The sequence below is a fragment of the Lutra lutra genome, chromosome 3 (genome assembly GCF_902655055.1).
Source record: "Lutra lutra chromosome 3, mLutLut1.2, whole genome shotgun sequence".
Taxonomy (NCBI): domain Eukaryota; kingdom Metazoa; phylum Chordata; class Mammalia; order Carnivora; family Mustelidae; genus Lutra; species Lutra lutra.
This window is the reverse complement of record NC_062280.1, coordinates 38,238,128-38,258,109: the sequence shown is the minus strand read 5'-3', so window position 1 is coordinate 38,258,109 and position 19,982 is coordinate 38,238,128. Positions and strand designations below refer to the sequence as shown.

The 19,982-nt window shown below is 43.1% G+C and overlaps 1 protein-coding gene across 1 annotated transcript in view; it reads left to right on the top strand.

The window, feature by feature from the left end:
- Positions 1–19,982, top strand: part of DNER (delta/notch like EGF repeat containing) — a 327,654-nt gene that overhangs the window by 255,267 nt on the left and 52,405 nt on the right. The window contains 1 exon segment of the mRNA XM_047722680.1: positions 7,898–8,122. Coding sequence (XP_047578636.1) covers positions 7,898–8,122 — 225 coding nt within the window.

The following is a 19,982-nucleotide window of genomic DNA, read 5'->3' as shown; positions in this document are numbered from 1 at the left end:
TAGTTGCAAAAAGTAGACACTGTAAATAACTGTAGCTTTAGACCAAGTTTAGAAGTCAGCTAACATAGGGGTGCTTGGGTGGCTCAGTCAGTTAAGTGGCTGCCTTCAGCTCAGGTCAGAATCCCAGGGTCCTGGGATCAGAGAGCCTGCCCCTCCTTCTCCCTCTGCCCTTGCTCCCTCTCCCTCTGTCCCTCCCCACCACTTGTGTGCACATTCTCTCTCTTTCAAATAAATAAAATTTAAAAAAAAAAAAAAAGAAGTCCGCTAGGGTAAGTCCTCCAAATCTTTTAATCTTAAGCCTTTTTTTTTTCTTTTTTCAACATTGTTTTAGGTTTTCTGTGTGCCTTACATGTCGATATAAATTATGGAGTCACCTCGTGAATTTGTACCATTAAAAAAAAAAAAACCACTTCCTTTGGTTTATTCTTTATCTTAGAGGAGGCTACCCATTATTTCACCACTAAATGTGAAGTTACCTGTAAGTTTTTGTTTTTTACCCTGTCTGATGGAGGAAATGGACTCTTTTAGTTTGCTGATAATACCCCCCCCTTTAAAAATAATGAATGGATATTGATTTTTGTCAAACGATTTTCTCACATCTGTCAAAATAATTGACTTGTTTAATGTGCGTGTCTAAAGAATTTGTGTTCTGAGTCTTTGGGTGTGGTTTTATACTAATATTAATTAGGTCAGGATGGTTCAATAGTATTTTGAAATATCGTAGACATGAGCTCATGCTGTCAATTTATTCTATTGGGTAATAAGAAAGTATTCTTTGATTCTCTGATGGAATCTGTTTCTCCCTCTGGCAGGTTTTTCTTTTGTATATTTTGAAATTCTCTTATTAGGTGTCTGCACATTTATGGTTGTTATATCTTTTTGATAGACAGCCAAGTTTTTCATGTTAAATGGCCCTCCTCTCTGATAATACTTCTAGTGTTAAAGCCCACCTTTTCTGATATTGCCACACTAGGTTTCTTACACTAATTTCCCCCTAATGTATCTTCTCTCATCTTTTCACATCAGTCTTTATGTCTTTTTATTTAAAATGGGTTTCTCTTAGAGAACATGTAATTTGGTCCTCCTTTTTTTTTTTTGTTCCGTCTGACAATCTCTGCATTGTTAGTCATTTGCCTTCAGTGCGATTATGGATAGGACTGGTTGCTGTTTTCTGTTCATCTCCCATGTTCTTTATTTTATTCTTCCTTTCCTTCCTTCTTTTGGGAAAATTGAATACTTAGAAAATTTTTTTCTCTTCAGTTGGTTTTTTAGCGATATCTTTATTTTCTGCTATTGTTTCTGTTCTTAATTTTTTTGTTGTCATTTAGTGGTAGCTCTGGGCATTACAGTATCCAATGACGGTATAATGCTATCAACCACCCCCCTCATTCTTTGTTCTATTATTGTCATGTATTTTCTAAGTATGTTATAACATTATGATTCAATGTTGTTAATTTTGCTTCAAATATTCAGTTGTTTAAGGGGCTCAGTCATTTGGGCCCCTGACTCTTGATTTCATGACCTCAGGGTCGTGAGATCCAGCCCCACTTTGGGCTGCACACTCAGTGGGGAGTCTGCTTGAGATTCCTTCTCCTCTCCTACCCGCCCCCACTCGCGTTGTGTACTCTCTCTCAATAAATAAATAAAATCTTTAAATAGCTAGTTGTTTTCAAATAAAGAAAAGGAAAAAGAACTTATTCCCAAATGTACCATTTTCAGTCCTCTTCATTTCTTCCTACAAACTTGCATTTCCATCTATATTATCGTTTATATTCTGCTTGAATAAGACTCCTTAATGTTTTTGTAGTAAGGTAGGTATGTTGGCAACAATGTTCTCTTGGCTGTTCTTTATTAGAAAATGTCTTAATTTAGCCTCATTTTTATTTAAAGTTATTTTCTCTGGAAATAGAGTTCTTGGAGATAGGTTCATTCTTTCAATACCTTAGAGGTAATTTTATTGTCTTTTGCCTCCATGGATCCTAATGAAAAGTCATCTGTAATTCTTTTCATTGTTCAATATATGTATTTTGGTTTTTTCTTCTGGATACTTTTAATATTTTTTTTCCTAGTTTTGGGTGCCCAGTATTTTGACTATGAGGTCTTTGTTTGATTTCTTTGAATTTATCCTTCCTGGGGTTAACTGAGCATTACTGTGTATGGGTGATTTTCTACCAAAGTGGGGCAATCTCTATGCTCCATCATCTCTATGCTACAGACAGTAGAATGAATGAAGGGATAAAATAAAACAGGGCAACGGGTGCATGCCAACTCTCTTCTAAGGAAGTTTCTCAGAAGCAACCTCAAGAGATTTCCGTTTATATCCCATTACCCAGAGTGTTTTCATTTCGATCTGGCTACAGCAAAGACATCCAATGTAGCCATTATTCTGGGCAGCCGGGTGACCAGCGGTCCTATTGCTGTGAAAGCAGAGGAGGCGATATCAGAGAGGACAAGCCCTTTCTGCTATACATAGCCAGCAAGTTACAGAGGGGTCTGACAGGTCCTGGATTACCTGTTTTCACATTCTTGGCCCTTCTGCTGCACCCCAGACGTCAAGTGTTACGGCAAAAAGCACTGGCTAGAAGCTTGGATTTGGGAGTCAGACTCTCTGTGTTCAAACTCCATTCCTGCCATTTACTAGTTGTGTAACCTTGGGCAAGTTACTTGACCTTCCTATGCCTCTGTTTACCCATCTGAAAAGGAAATAATAGTACTTAGCTCATAGAATTGAGACCAGGGTTCAGTGAGTTAATATAGCCCAACCGCTTGGAACGGTGCTGGGTATGGACAAGTGTTTGCATTTAAAAGACACTGTTTCAGCAGCTTGTCCTTTTGAACCTGCACGGAAATGCTGCTAGAGATACCCCCTGCCTACCACCTCTTCCCACCACGGCTTGCTCTGGGAGCCCAGCTCCATTTGTCAGCCTCTCTGGATGGCTCAGTGCTGCTAGAGATACCCCCTGCCTACCACCTCTTCCCACCATGGCTTGCTCTGGGACCCCAGCTCCATTTGTCAGCCTCTCTGGGTGGCCTAATATGTTTAGAGAACACTGTGTGAGAACCACCTAATTCCAAAACACTCCCTCTTAGAGATCTCCTGGGACCCCCCTTCCCCGCAAGGATTCATGTTCATGTGAAATTTGATGACGTTCCAGAGATTGGCTGACAAGCCCACCTCTCTCCCATTGCCCTAACCACAAACTCTGGGTGTACCTACAACCTGGAATTTCCCTAGAAGCCCTGCTTAAAGGAAGGAGCCTCCAACATTTATTGAGCACTGCCTGCCATTTTGTTTCATCTGACACAGCAGGGGCCATCCTCGTTTTATATGCAAGAAAATTAAAGCACAAAATGATTAAGTACTTCACTCAAGGTCGCAAAGCTAGGAAGAAGAGCCCAACTTAGGTTTTTGGTCCTGCCTTCTTTGTGTTATAAAACTTTGTCCCTTTCTCTCTCTGGAAGCCATTTAAGGGGTGGCTATGAAAGGTGTGAGTCATTTACAAAAGATGTCCCATTAATCAGAGGATAACAATTGCTTGAGTGATGGAAAAAGAGAAGTTGCTGGTCATAGCTGTCATGTCTTAGCTTGGGCTTCCATGACAGAATACCGTCGGTGGTTGGCTTAAACAAGAGACACTGATTTCTCACAGGAATGGAGGCAGAGAAACCTGCGATGGGGGTACCAGCATGGGCAGTTCTAGTGAGGACTGTCTTCCAGACACTTGCCTCAAATATTAGCATCCACACCTATGAATTTGATTCCTATCCATAGGTGTCTGACCCCCAGTCCATGTCTTCTCCTTCGTATCTCTTTCCTGAGCACCAGGTCTGCATAGTTAACTGACTGGAATAAACACAAAAGTACCTCAAGCCAACAAGTGCAAAGCTGAGCTCATCATTCCCCCCTGGGAATCTCCTCCTCTGTCGGCCACTGCGGTTGGTAACACCACCGTCCACATTGAACCCCAGTCTGAAAAGACACACATGTAGCTGCTTCTTACTGAACCCCTGTTATTTGCCAGTCACCGTGCCAAATGTTTCCCAGAAGTTTTCATTCCAGCTTCGTAAAAACCGTGTGCTGTCGGCATCACTATGCCCATTCTGTGAATGCAGACACACGAGGTCAAGAGGATCAAGGACCTGCTCAAGGTCTTGCAGTTGCTCATGGGCAGTAACTCCCACGTTGGCTCCAAAGCCCCTGGTTCACCTTAAGTCACACACAGAAGGCACGTACACAGGGTCCACAGATGTGTTTTAGCTCCCAGAGAAATGACATATCACTGTTTTCAACTAAGAGGGGTTCCAACGAGAATCCAGATCTCAGATATTTCTTGAAAATTCAGAGGATCTGGCAACGGGCTCCACCTCCCAAATGGTAGCAGAGAGCTACAGGTGAGCAGCAGCCACTCCCTTTGGAACACACTCAAGGGGGCATGTTGTCTCCGGTCTGGCGCAGTCCCTGCCACTCCCTGCTGTCTTACTGCTGGCCCGCTTCTGTCGTCAGTGCTGCCCGCCTGACTCCTGCTGGCGTTGGAGTTTAAGGCTTCTACGACCTTGTGTCCCTAGGCTTTCCCCTCTCTTTCATTCTTGCACCATCTAATTGGTCCCTGAACTGACAGTGTTGCTTGTGAAATCATTTACTGTCTCACATTCCTCATCCCTAGCGCTACAAATTGTTCCTCCTAACCTCTCACCCCAATTACGCTAGTAAACACCTGGTTTCCTGCTTCCAGTCTTGATCATCACTAATTCACTCTCCACACTGCTTGCAATTAGGGATATCAAAAAAACAAGAATAGATGATGTCTAGGAGCTTCAGAAGGAAATGCAGACTCCTTACGGAGGCGTGCAAGACTGTTCGCGATCGGACCTCTGACCGGGGGCCTCATTTATGTTCACTTCCCCCCGTCCCCTTGACCTTACTGAAATGTGGGCTCTCCCCAGTCATGACCCTTCACATCTCCTTGCATATTTACTCATCTTTTGCTCTGCTTGGAATAACCTATGCAGTTGATGTGAATATTTAAAATGGAGTCTACCAACATGAATCTAGAGTGATTGCCTTTCTAAAATTTGTATTTTTTTTCAATTTTGACTCGATGGATGAGTCTTCTATTTCTTTTTCCGTTCAGATACAAACAGGATAGAAACATGAGTCCCAGTTGTGTTTATATACCTTTACTCCTTAAATGGCCCATCATTGATTTCCTTCCGTGTCATACTGCAGAGTAGCAAGAGCTTGGGCTTAGTATCCCCGCTGTGCCATCCACTAGCTACATAGACTTCAACAGGCTACTTTATATATGTTTCTGTGTCGCCACTGTCCCATCTGTTCAGTAGAGGCACTAAGGGTTCTTTTATCATACAGTTATAGTGGGGTTCAGAGAAATAACGCATGGAAAGGGTTAAAACCATCTGGTGCATGCCAGCCCCCAGGAGATGTCCACTCTGGCTCTTAGTCTTACCATTCTTATTTAATTCATTTACTCAGCACTGGATCAGGAACTCTTTCAGGAATTTTGCTATGTATGTTTTTTGGAACCCACAACAACGTTGTAAAGAAAATAATTTCAGCTCTTTTCTGGATGAGGCAGCAGATTAGAGAGGTCGGGGCTTGCCTTGGTCATTGTTTGTCCCATGGTAATAAGTACTTAAGTATCTTCTTTTCATTCAGAGTAAAATGGAGCACATCTCACGAAAGATGGAATTATATTCCATTCCAGGCTGTGAAGGGACTCTTCGGAGAATTCAAATGTTATTATAACCAATGTGGGACATTTTTAGTACAATTTCTAAAATTTAAAAACTACCGGGAACTTTATAAAATGTTGAATAGAATTGGATTTTGAAAAAGTTTTCTATTTTTGGACAGAAAAACACCAAGTTGATTATGCCAATTTATGAGGGATGCTTGAGATAATTAAGTCTGGGAACTATTTTTGTTTGTTTTATGTATTCACTAGGTCCTTAGCAGCAACAACAGATATTGCCAATATTGCCAGGAGTTCTTTGTGAAGATGGGTAAATACGAACTTAAAGTAGACAAGGAGGGGACGTCTGGGCGGCGCAGTCAGTTAAGCATTTGCCTTCAGCTCAGGTCATGATCCTGGTGTCCTGGGATCGAACCCCACATCGGGCTCCCTTCTCAGTGAGGAGTCTGCTTCTCCTTCTCTCTCTGCAGCCCCCATCCCCACTTGCGCTTTCTCTCTCTCAAATAAATTAATAAATAAAATCTTTTAGAAAAATATAGACAAGAAAAGTTGAAGAGAATAGTGGAATAAAAACTGTCTATTAGTAAAATTATTTAACTTTGTTTCTAAAATTTGAACCATCTTCATTTAATTTTCAAGCTGCTGCTATACTGTGAATAGGTTTTACTAAAACATTTGAAATCCCTGCATGGATACACAAACCTACAGACCCACACATACATATGTACACTTTTTAAAATTGAGGAATACTGAAACACATATACAAGAAACAAAAAAAAAAAAATAGCCTCTACAATTAGCACATTTAATATTTTTAAAAAATTTAATGCTTTCCTGAGGTAAAATTTAGATACAAATTTCATTTATTTTAGGTACATAACTCAGTGCATTTTAGTAAATGTATCACCACAATGCAATATTAGACCATTTACATCAACCCCAAAGACAGCTGATGGCCATTCAGGGTCACACCTGGCCCCAGACAAGCACCAGTCTATTTTCTTTATCTACAGATTTGCTTTTTTTGGACATTTCTTATAAATGGAATCACACAATATGTGTTGTTTTTTAATTGCTTTCTTTCAGCTAACATAATTTTTTGGGGTGCCTCCATGTTGTAGCACAAGTGAGAACGTAGATCATTTTTACTGCTGTGTAGTATTCCATTATATGGCCACCAGAGTTTATCTATTACAGTAACCAACTTAAAAAAGTATATACTCAAGGGGCGTCTGGGTGGCTCAGTGGGTTAAAGCTTCTGCTTTCTGCTCAGGTCATGGTCCCAGGGTCCTGGGATTGAGCCCTGCATCGGGCTCTCTGCTTGGCAGGGAGCCTGCTTCCCTCTCTCTCTGCCTGCCTGTCTGCCTACTTATGATCTCTGTCTGTCAAATAAATAAAATCTTTAAAAAAAAAAGTATATATTCAAGAAACTGCTAACAGTGGCTCTTCAAGAGAGAAGAATAGGGTGGAAGAAATATGAGAGGGAGATCTTTTCATTGATTACTATTTTATATGGGTTTATTTTTTTTTAATTCAGGATTTCATCTTTTTGAAGCAAAGGTAGGGAATGCCTTTCCCCCAGAAATGTGTATGAAATAAGAGGACAAAGTCCTCCACTGACCCCAGTCCCACCTTCCTGAAGGTAATCACCATTAATTTTTTCCAGCATCTTTCTAGACTAATTATTCACGCATACGTATGCCTATGTACACCTGTAAATATATTCACGTCCCTGGGTGTCTGAACGTCTGAGTGGTCATATATCTTACATTTGAACAAATTGGAAGCCCAGGGCTTAATACTTTAACCCCCCATTCCCAAAGCTAAGGAGACCTGCCTTCCCCCTGTGGTTGGGTTGTCGGTATCTGGAAACTGTTAAATGAGTTAATCACTTCACGATGGGGAAATTTAGGAATGGACCCAGATTATTTATTTTTTATTAAAGATTTTATTTATTTGAGACAGAGAGGGAGAGCATAGAGGGAGAGTGAGAAGCAAACTCCCCGCTGAGAAGAGAGACCAGGGTGGGGCTGGATCCCGGGACTCCAGGGTCATGACATAAGCCGAAGACAGAGGCTTAAGGTCTGAGCCACGCAGGTGCCACCTGCACCCAGCTTATCAGCTATGATGTGTGAACACAGTTTCATTTATTTTTTACCCGTTCCCCGGTCTGTGTTTTCTGGTAGGATACTTCGGCGCGGCCTGCGAGGAAAAGGTGGACCCGTGCTCCTCGTCCCCATGCCAGAACAATGGGACCTGCCACGCGGACGGCCTGCATTTCAGCTGCAGCTGCAGCTCGGGCTTCACGGGGCCAGCGTGCGCCCAGCTCGTGGACTTCTGCGCGCTCAGTCCCTGCGCGCACGGCACTTGCCACAGTGTGGGCACCAGCTATAAATGCCTTTGTGACCCAGGTTGGTACCATCATGGAATGCAAATCCTTGCTCTCTCCAGTCTTAGACTTTTACCTTTTCTAGTGTGTCTGGACAGATGTTGGCTCCCCGGATGTGTTCACTTGTCCATAGACACGTCCCCCACTCACTTATGATGCCCTTTCTCTTTAGACTTACTCTTGGCAGGGTTTACAAAACACGATTTCCCCTCTGCACAAGCAGATCACAGTCATGACAAAATACGAAAAAACAAGTAAGCAAAATAAGAAAATTAAAAATAGGCTTGATCTCTGAACAGCTTAATTATTTTTTAAAGATTTACTAGAGGTCATTCCCCAGCTTTTACTGGACTGCCTATCTTTTAATACCATGTTCTTAGGTTAATGGAGTATGTTTTTCCTTTTTAATGGGCATAAAAAGCGAGACGCAATCCATTTAGAATTTTCTCATCTATTAGAATTACTCTGGGCCCTGTGTGTGTTATCGGACCTGTGGCGCCCTCTGCAAATATTCAAAAGTTCCAAAAGTTTCTTTTCCAAAGATCTTCTGCCTTGTACTGATTTTTTTTTATTGTGTAAATTTTGAGACTCCAAAGTCACAGTGATTTCTAGCCAAAATTTGTGTCTGCACAACCTACCTGTGTGGTCCTGAAAAGAATGCACACATGGGTGACTCTTTCTGGTCGTTTCTGTTTTGCCTCCCTCTCTTCTTCCTTGTAGGAGCTAGCTATCCCTTCAGAATGCGTAGAAGCACGGTTCCTCACACGTGTGTCTGACCCACCCACGTGGAGGCCAGTTCCCTGGTTTTGCTGGAGTCTCAGGTCTGCTGGTGCAGTGCCTTCCACCTGATGTCTGGTCCCCTGTCATCCCGTTTTCACCTGTAAACTTCTCCTTCTGGGCCCCCTATGCTTTCCCCCTGCTGAATTCCAGCAGTCACCCTTGATATCACTTGCCTGGTCTTTAAAACATTATATTAATTGTCTTTCTCCCCACTGGGGGTAGGAGGAAGTGTATTTTATTAGTAACCTTAATAGCTCCAAACCACCATTTAGTGAGCACGAATCTGTCTAGGTTTTGAGCTGGTGCTTCACATCTGTGGTCCCTCCCTGCAAGCTACCTCTCACCGAGCCACATTTATGAATTGTGTCATACTTGCTTTAGTCATGTGCCTGTGGCCATACACCCAAGAGGGGGCTGAGTGCAGAGGCCGACCCAGGGGCCACGGTTCCACTGCCCAGAACTTTCAAGGGGCATGTCTCATACTCATGAATCAGTGAAGGAAATAGTAGGAAATCCAACTAAGCATTGAGGGGTATTGAAAAACTTTTTCATGGAGGGGAGCCTGGGTGGCTCAGCCAGTTAAGCATTTGACTCTTGATTTCAGCTCAGGTCATGATCTCAGGGTTGTGAGATCAAGCCCCGTGTGAAGATCTGTGGCTCAGTACAGAGTCTGCTTGTCCCTCTCCTTCTGTCCCTCCCCCGGCCCACACTCTTGTTCTTTCTCAAATAAATAAATAAAATCCCCACTTCTCGCCAAAATATATATGAAGAGGAAAAGAGAGAAATATTGGAAGAGATTGATTTTAAGGAATTGGCTCACGTAACTGTGAGAACAGGCAAGTTCTCAATCTGTAGTGCCAGACGTCAGGCAGGAAACTCAGGTGGGGTTTCCTTGTTAGTTTTGAGCCTGAATTCCTTCTTAAGAAACCTCACTCTTTGCTCTTAGGCCTTCACTGGATTGGATGAGGCCCACCCACGTTTTAGAGGGAAATCACTTCACACAAAGCCTACTGCTTTAAAAACTCATCTCGTCTAAAAAGTACCTTCCCAGCAACATCTAGACCAGCGTTTGACAACATGTTTGGGTGCCGTGCCTTAGCCGAGTTAACACATGGAATTAAGGCTCACAGTAGCATTTTTGGGTTTCCCATTAGACCTTGAGGTGAAGAAGTTTCTCCACCTCTCCATCTGCCCTGAGATACTTTCCCTTGCCTCCTCCCTACTCCCTCTGTCTTCTCCTGTCAGAGCCATGGTGGAAATGGGAATGGCTTCCTCACCAGAAGCCCGGTTTTCTTCATGTGCTGGGCCCTACGTGTGCGATGGAGCTGGGCCTGCCGAGGAGGGGGCAGTGCGGGGCGGCCCCCTTGCCTGTTGGGAATGTGGGGTACGAAGACTGCTGTGTTTGCACATAAAGCAAGCTGCAGTGGTGCTGGGGAGAACACGGTCTCACTCATATCCGGGCTCCCGAGGGCGCTGCTCCCCATGCTCCATGTGTTCTCACGTGTGGTGTCTACCCACCCCGCTCCACTCATCGGAAGCAAAATCCTTCTGTCAGGAACTTCCTCCCTCCTTCATTACCAGACCCCTGAGAGTGCTGCTTCTGTCCGGGAAGCCCCACCCAAAGAGAAATCAGATATCTCAAGATCAGAAGGGAGCCCTGTTTTTTCCTCCTTTTCTCCTCAGATTTCCTTTCTTGATCATACTAACTTTTTCTTTGTATTTAGTTGGCCTACTTTTAAAACTTTCTTTTTTTTATTATTTATTTTTATTTTTTATTTTTAAACTTTAAATGGAATGTAGTTATTTAAAGGTAAATGTTACTTTGTGTGGCTGACGATTATGAAAATGTTGTTTAACACTCTGAATTTATCGACAGGTACGGGCAGGCTTACCTGGGTCCTGCATGGTATATTTCCTGTTCTTTCTCTTTCCACACTGGGAGGTGAGAACTGACCTGGGAGATCCCCTCCCATTGACCGTCCCCATAGGAAACTTAACAGGACTTCTCTGGACCTTTTTGTATTTTTATGAAGAACATCTTAGATTCTTGTCCATTCAGTGACAGTTGGTGTCACAGCCTAGACTGGGACAAGTTGCTGACTGTGGTCTGCTGTGTGTGAGAGTGTTAAATGTGGCACATGGCACGTTTCCTGGCATGGAGTCATGAGAGATATTGCCCTTTCTTTCTGTCAATGGACATTCCAGCATTTATTTATTTATTTAATTATTTATTTCAAGATTTTATTTATTTATTTGAGAGAGATTGGGCCTGAAGCAGGGGGTTTGGGGGAAGAGGGAGAGGGAGAAGAAGACTCACTTACTCAGCAGGGAGCCCAATGTGGGACTCCATCCCAGGACCCTGGGATCATGACCTGAGCTGAAGATAGACGCTTAACCAACTGAGCCACCCAGGCATCCCCCAAGCATTTCTTTGTAAGGTCTCTATGGTCTCTACGTAGAGACCGTAGGGTCTCTACGTAGAGACCATAGGTCTATAGACCATAGAGTCTCTATGCAGAGACTGTAGGTCTGTAGACCGTAGAGTCTCTACGTAGAGACCATAGGTCTCTTCATAAGGTCTGCTGGTCTCTACTCAAACTTCCTTCCTGGCCAGCTGGAGCATTTGGCTTGGTAATAGTCAAATGTCCAGTGTCACCTTCGGGAGGTGAGGAACCTGGTGATTGGAGCCAAAATGATGAGGGGACTACTGAATGATGATCAGTAGGTGTTTTATTGAATTAATACAGTGCTTATATACTCTTAAGATCTGGATTTCTGCAGGATGTGGTTACATGCAGAGTAATCATGTGCTTACATGTGAACAATAACAACTTATTAATGGGCGGAAAAACAGATTTAATGACTTTCCATTGTAATCAATACAATGTATCTTAGAGGGGGCATGAAATTACAACATGCATCCTTTCATGTTTATTCTGGGCATCAGTCCCAGCAGAACTCTTCTCCTCCTTCTCTTGGAGCTTTCTCACAAGACACGACATGACCCCGGTCCCATCGGTAAGGATGCAGGCTGTGTTCCAACAGTCCAGCCACTAAGTAGCCTTGAAAAGCCTGAAGAGGCATGTATTCCCTTCCATGAGTCCGTTGTCTCTTAGGTGGTCTCTCCCCGGGGCAGAGCCTTGGAGTTCTTGTCAGAGTTCTGTCTTTGAACTTAGGAGATAAAATTGCTTTCCGAGGGGTTGTGTCCTCAGATCATTAAGTGACATTGTGTGAAATAAAAAAGGCATCTTAACATCTGGGAAGAATTTACATTTTAAGAGGTGAAATGACAATTCTCTGAATATGAAATTTTTAGTCTTAATCTTTTGGAGTACGTAATTGCTTTCCCACCAGTTTGCATAATAGAAGAATCTCACGAGAGTCAGTAAATTGGGTGTCTAGCTGAAGAGCGGCAAGCCTGATCATCTTTACAGAGAGCAAACCGATCCCATTTCATAAAATGACAGCAGATTGAAATCATGTCAGGTTGATAATTAGTTCCCGTCTGACAAAATGCCATTTGGATAGCTGCAAATCAGATTTGCCAGGTGCTTTATTTTCAAACCTCATTTTTAGCTTATCAGGCTAGGGATTTCTGATGGGATTTTAATATTAAATAATAAAATGTCAACACTGAGTAATCACTGAAATATTATCTTTCAGTGACAGTGTTAAGTGATAGGCCATACATACTCCCCCCCAAAATGGCAAATTGAAATCTCCCCAAGACTAGAGAAATGCAGAACATGGACCTTTGTAAGTAAGCATCGTAGCGGGGAGTGTCACAGTGTGAGGAACTTGCTGGGGGTGGGGCAGACATGCTCACAGGTGGGAGCCATGGTGTTTCGTGCGCCCTCAGCACAATGGTGGCATCTGCAGATGCCATTTGGATGATGACCAATACTGGAAGGAATCCCTGGGTGGAGATGGTTTGCCTGAGTTCACTGGTCTTGGCCCCGGCCTAATGCAACTGAGTCATTACTCTGACCTTGTTTGTTGAATTGAATTAACCATGCCTTTATAGAATGTGCCTTAAGTTAAAGAAGTTTAGACTTTTTCCAAATAACATTTTTTTAAAGGAAACTAGGAATTTCAGATATTTTTTACATATGCCTTACGCGGGAGCTGCACCTATGGTCTCTGAGGCCTGAAGGGCAGCTGGCATTGCTTCCTTCAAACTCAGACTTGGCAATATCAGCATTCTGATAGTCTTCTGGAAACACAATCTAAGGTAGGACTTACTGCTTAGGATTTTAATAACGATTCAACAGCCATAAAGAAAAAAGCACACCTACAAGATATGAAGATATTTATGTCTTGCTAATGAATGCTTAATTGCATTTAGATTCTTGGATAAGTACAGTGGACAGCTTTCATCTTTTATGAACCAGAAAACTTTCTTCATTAGGTTCACTAAGATGGAGACAGTTCTTATGTTTAACAAGCTCTAAGGGGTTCCTGGTCTACATATCATAGTATTCCTAAGAATTATAGATTGTATGCAATATATTGTCTCCTTTCCTTACATCCCAGCACTGTTACCATGTCCTTCTTTTGTTATATTTCAAAACATGGTATCTGTCCTCACCATTGGGGCCCCAAATAGAGCCTTGTCTACCTAGCAAACAGCTGTAATAATTCTTCATAATCTGTATTTACCTAAGAAAGAAATTTAAATCTCTCTTGACAGCATGATGATAGTAAGAACACTGATATATGAGAGCTTGTTGGACAATTACAGATAGGCCTTGAAGGTGTTAGAAGCTGGCCTCATGCTCATAGCTGGGCCATTGTGTCTCTTATTGGACACAGGGACATAAGTAATCCCACAGAAACTGACACCAGACATGGTTACTCTGAGGCCATGATAAAGTGAGACAAACAAGACCATTTCATAATTTTAAGTACAGACAAAACCAAGGTCACCATGCAGTCCATGTAATACCACACTTCTCCTTCTCTCACAAATAGATGGAGGGCTAGCTGCTTCTTTACCAACCACAGCTTTAGCCTTGAGCTAGCTTGCCTTTGCTATAGATATATTGAGATACTCGAGCATAGAGCTGCTTCTGCTTTCTGACCCCACTCTAGAGTAAGTCCTCCCCAGATCATCCAGCTGGAGTTCAAATCCTGTAAGTAGCATCTAACCCCCTTGTACTGAGACACCCCCTGGTTCCCATGATGTGTACCCCCTTGCTGCATTGACTGGACTTAACTGATTGAACTGCTCAAAATACTGACAGTTCAATCAATTGAAGTTTTGTGTTAACAGCCCAATCAGAATTTCCAATGAGTAGGACAGGGAAATGCTGTGGATTTATACACAGGGGGAGGATGTTATGGAATAAAAGTCCTGGGTGAGGGTGGGAGGGGGAGGAGAGGGGAGATTCAGAGAACAGGAGATGCGTTTGGCTGCCAAATAAGATGCCCTGGGTGTGGTAATGGGTGGTAAGGCTGAAAGGCTCGCTGGGGCACACTGGGGAGACTCTAGATGCTGAGTTTGGAAAATGAAGACTTGGGGACCTTTTGCATTGTCTGGGAACTGATCCATGTTTTAGAAAGATGGTTCTGATAGGATTGGGAGATTTCTAGGGAGAATGAGTGATTCGAGGAAGAGTGGGGAAGAAAGAACATTCTGGTAGAATTAGATATTACAGGTAGATTTACTGTCAAGAAGAGATGGTAAGACAGCAGAGCAGTCAGGAAGCTCAGGCAGGTGGAAGTGAGGGCTTGGACTTGTGGCAGTGGGAATGAAAGGTCGGACCTAAAATCTAATCGACAGGTGGAATTGTCAGATTTGTTAGCTGAATGCAGGGAACGAAGGTCAGACTGGAGCTCAAGGTCTGTCTCCAGCTTTAACTCGGGAAACTCAGAGAAAAAGGAGGATGTGCAGAAGCAGCCTTAAGCGCCTCCCACCGCCCACCACACCAGGGGATGCTGAGGAGTCAGCCCCTGTGGAGTCGACAGCTGCTGGCATGGCCATACTTTTCTCCATTTCGTTTTTATTCTAATTTTGGGGGCGTTCGGGGAGAATTAGTGGTATTGCCTTCTTTAGGCTAGTGACCTGTGGGGTTACTAGAAGGGGAGAAAGAACACTAGAAATGAGTGAAGGGCATTGCTGGTGGAGCATATGGAATGTTTATGAGATTCTTGACATTCAAAATCTATTCACAAGGCTGCTTTTTAACCTCGCTTTAAATGGCTAATCCGAACATATGAAAGTGTTGATGAGACAGCCTTTAATTACAGAGGATTTCTGTTCCTTCTTCTCCCACCACTCCACTTAAAATTCAAGTAGTTGAGAGCTCATTTGTGGCTGAACTTTTGTTGAAAAGGAATGAGGTTTACCTGCTGACTGTAGGTTTTAGAATAGTCTGTGAGGACAGCAGAAAACATAGACATCACCTTACCTGGACCTTACCTGCAAACCGGGAATGGCAGCTGATAATAACTTGGGGCACTAAGCCATGCATTTCTGAGAACGGCTCTGTGGGAGACACTTTGCCAGCCCAAGATTGCAGAAACTTCTCATGAAGTTTATGGCCGTGAAGATCAGATGGGGACGTATTTGAAACTCTTTTATAACTAAGACATTGACTCTTATTTTGTTTGGTGGTTGGGAGTTAATTACGATCTGATCGCTAATGTTTTCTTGCTTGCCAAGAGTCTTGGCAGCTGGAATTGAGAACTGAGAGTCAGCATCCTTGCCTCTCTTCCCAGCTGTGATGGAAAGGGGCCTGGCCGAGAACTGAGCCCAGCCCAGTTCAAGTCTCAGCTTTGTCACAGAGCAGCTGCGTAGTTGGCCCTGGCTGCCTTAGTTTCCTCTTCTATGAAATGGGGATAAACCATAAAGCTCAAATGAAGTGATGTGTACTGTCTTGTATTTTGAAATCTATAAAACAACCAAGCAGTTGTGCAAATGTCAGCTATGCCTTTCCCTGGGGAAGATCGGCTAAGAATGATTAAATCTGCCTGGATTCTTTTCACGTGAGGTTCAAGGCTAGAGCTGGAGTAGAGGAGGGATCCATGAGTACAGGTGCACCTTCTTGCAGGACTAAGTGATGGCTTGCTATGTGGGCTCTCGGTGGCTTCCGTGATTAAATATTTAAGTGCCCGGTCCTTAAGTCGTGACCATGACTGTTGCCATTTCTGGGCCCAAGATTACAGAGCTAGAAGAGGATGAAGCCGGGATCAAACCCTGGGTGTTTGGGACTCAGAGTAAACAGGAAATAGGGGGAAACTGTGACTGACTCACTAGTGATGAGTAAAGGACTGACCAGATTTCCCAAGCAGTAGTTGTCTTAATAGCTACCTCAGAAGGACACATGAAATTGGGGTTCATTGGGATATCGATTCAGCCATATTGATCTGGGTAACGTTCTTCGTCCGGGCAGCTTTGCCTCAGTAGCTCACGTCTATGACAACTGCCAACATCCAGACTCTGTGCCAGTCACCTGACAAAATTCTCTCTTCCTTAATCCCAGGCTGTAGTACTCCTATTTTCCTAACTGAAGGATGGAGAAACTGAGGCAGTGAGGGTATAAACAGCAGGAGGTGGGGGTGACCGAGCCCCAAATTGAACTGCGTTTGTCTAGAACTGAAGCCCTTGACCCGTAGGCAGACTCTCAGCAGAAGCCTGCTTGTGTCTCTTCCCCGCCAAGTTACGCATCAACCTGGGCTCTCACTTATGTTTGAGCCAATTACGGGAGGAGCTTCTAGACTCCTCTTGTCTCAGTGCAGCTCCTGAGATGAGGCTTGAAAAGCAGCCTTGGTTGTGGTCTAGCGAGTGTCTAGACCCGACCAATAGTTCCTTCCTTCCCAGCCCAGAGAAGCGCAGTTCTGACTTGCAAAGGGATTGAGCTGCTGGGCGGAGGGGGTGACGGGGTGGAGGGGGGGTTCTTCAGCTTTTGTTACACTGCAGATTCAGCTCCTTCGAAATGGTTGCTGGGGGCTACCTGGGCCCGGAACTTAGGGCCGCATCTCGCCTGATGGCTGCCTCTTACACCTGTTTAGAGAAACTGCTGTCCTCTGGTTCAAATGAGAGATACAGATGTGGCCACATGACAGATGTGTCACTCTTCCACTGAGGTAGTCTCCCTTGTGGGGTGGTGATTCTCACTCCTGGGAGCCCCAGTGCCCAGAAACAATACGACCTTTTTTCTTAGCACTGGAATCTGCAAGTGTCCTGCGTTGACTGTTGTATGACCCGACACCTTCGATGCTGTTTCTTTTCACCTGACTCTGAGAATGTCCCTGAAATGTTCTTTCCTCTTCACAGTTGGCTTTTGTTTTTTCGTTCTTTTCCTGGAGAGAGCTTGGATGTCCTAGCTCCCAGTGTCACTCCTTCCTATGGGAGTGGCTCAGGGGCAGTGGTCTGTTGTCAGTGTTCATAGTGGAGGTGTAGCTGGGCTCCGGAGCTACACCTCCTAGGTAGGGTTGGAGCCTCTATGACAGTGTGCTGTCGTAGGGGATGGTACGAGTTATAGGGTGACCGATGGCCGGCTGCATCCCGAGTCCCAAATAGACAATCCAAGAGGAGACTTGCCTGCATGTTCTACTTTTTTTTTTCTTTCTTTCTTTCCTGGCCTTTTAGTCTTCACTGTGCTTTTAAATTCTTTATTGATTTGGATTTGTCTAAAAACCTGCGGACAATGCCCTGCGTCTGTTTGCTGGTTTTCTATAGCTGTCATTAATTTTCCATTTAAGGGCACAGGATGAAAGTTGCTGCATATGCTGAGTGCTTTTATAAAATTGCTTCAGTTTTAATGAAGATTCTGAGCCCCTGGGTATGCCTGCAGCAGTGATACATGACCTCTTTTTTTTTTTTTTTTTTAATTCCAGCACATTGTCAGCTCAAAGTCCTTACTGACTTTGTGGAGCAGCGTGTCCTCTCCGGTCCCGCCAGGTGCTTCCTTATGCAATGCCACAGTGCTCCATTTAAAACCCCATTTGGCATTAGAGGATTTGGCTGGAGAGATCATTAGCTGTTTGGACAGAAGTCTTAATGATATGTTGATAGTTATCAGGCTAATGTTTCATTTTTTTCAGTACTAGATGGTTTCTGATGATACAGATGAGAGTGAATGTCCGAGGCTTAATTCATTACTAAAAGTATGTCTTTTAGATGGGATAAGCCCGACTGAAAGTCAGTGTGGACTCAAGAATATATATTGTCGGGTGGTCTGATTTGGGGACAACTTCCCTTCATCTTTTACCCCCTAAAAATGCCTTTGCTAATAGTTTGCTGATGCCTAAAAGTTTATGCCTGTGGTTTTATTCTTTTAAGTGAGGCAATGTAAACCCCTGTATTCGTTAGTTACTGCTGCATAACAAACTTTCAAAATTTGGTAGCTTAATACAATCTATCATTATTTATGGGTCTGTGGTTGATAATTTTGGCAGGGCCTAGCTGGGGTGTCTCTTCTCCACCCACATGCTGTTCGGTGCTCACTCATGCTTTGTGGTCAGCTGGTTTGTCAGCTGGGGCTTGGCTAGTCCTGCAGGATCTCAGCATGTGTCTGGCACTTGGCTGGAATGACAGCGGCCTCTGGCCGACATGTTGTTCGCCATCCAGCAGACTAGTCGGGGCTTCTTCACAGGGCGGCTGGGTTCCAAAAGCAGCAAGGGAGGACAGGCCCAATGCACAAATATTCTTTACAGTTTCTTCTGTTGTTTGCTAATGTCTCACTGGCAGGAGCATAACATTGGCCAAATCCGCAGATTCCTTTTCTCAATGTGAAGAGCTATAGAGAGACTTTGTGACTGGTTTTTTTTTTTTTTTCCTTTGTAATCTACCATATCTTAAACCTACATATGTGAGGAATGTGAATGAGTTTAATATATTTATAAGAATAGCTTTGAGGAGGATAGTTGAAAAAGAGAAACAGTGTGCTGTTACGGTGGTTTGAGTGAAAGACGGGGTCCCACGGAACTTGCCTACCCAAGGGATAAGGAATATCTGGGAGACCGTTGCTTTCCTTATTTTGGAATTTCTTCACAAGTCTGTATAGACGGAGCCTGGTCTTCGCTTTATGTCAAGGAAATTCTATTTTTTACTTTTGCTTATTTGTATTCATATTCTACTAGGATCTGCCCTTTTGATTTTTCACTGCTTTATAACCTCTTATGTGAATAAGTGCCCTATTTTTAAGCATCCTTAAGGATCATTTAGTAGAGACAATAGGGACAGAACTCAGGACGGACTCAAATAATTGAGTTCTGATTCTAGATCATTTGCATTGAGAAATTCATAATCCAGTTGCCTCAAGGTACAGTTCTGGTGGTTCCTTTTCTCCACAAAGTTCTTTTTTTTCCCCCATAATAACTATTTTATGTGCATCTGTTTCTCATTTTGAATTTCTAATGTGAGAAAGTACAAGGGATAATATACAAAACCGTGTAGCCATTACATATATTTTTTAAGGTTTTCATTTAAATTCCAGTTAGTTAACATACAGTGTAATATTAGTTTCAGGTGTACAGTTCAGTGATTCAACTCTTCCCTACATCACCTGATCTCATCATAGCAAGTGAGCTCCTTAATCCCGACCACATATTTAACCCATCCCTCCCCACACCTCCCCACTGGTAACCATCAGTTTGTTCTCTATAGTTAAGAGTCTGTTTCTCAGTTTGCCTTTCTCTCTTTTTTTTCCCTTTATTATTTTTTTTTCTGTTTCTTAAATCCCACATATGAGTGAAATCATATGCATTCGTCTTTCTCTGACTGATTTATTTCATTTAGCATAACTCTCTAACTCCTTCTATGTTGTTGCAAATGGCAAGATATCACCCTTTTTATGGCTGAGTAATATTCCATTATATATATATATATATTTTATATATATATAAAATATATATATATGTAAATACACACACACATACACCACATCTTCTTTATCCAATCATCAGTTGATGGACACTTGGGTTCCATAATTTGACTATTTTAAGGTAATGCTGTTCTCAACATTAGGGTACATGTATCTCTTTGAGTTAGTATTTTTTGCATTCTTCGGGTAAATACAATCCAGCAATGGCTGGATTGTACAGCAGTTCTATTTTTAACTTTTTGAGGAGCCCACAAACTCTTTTCCAGAGTGGCT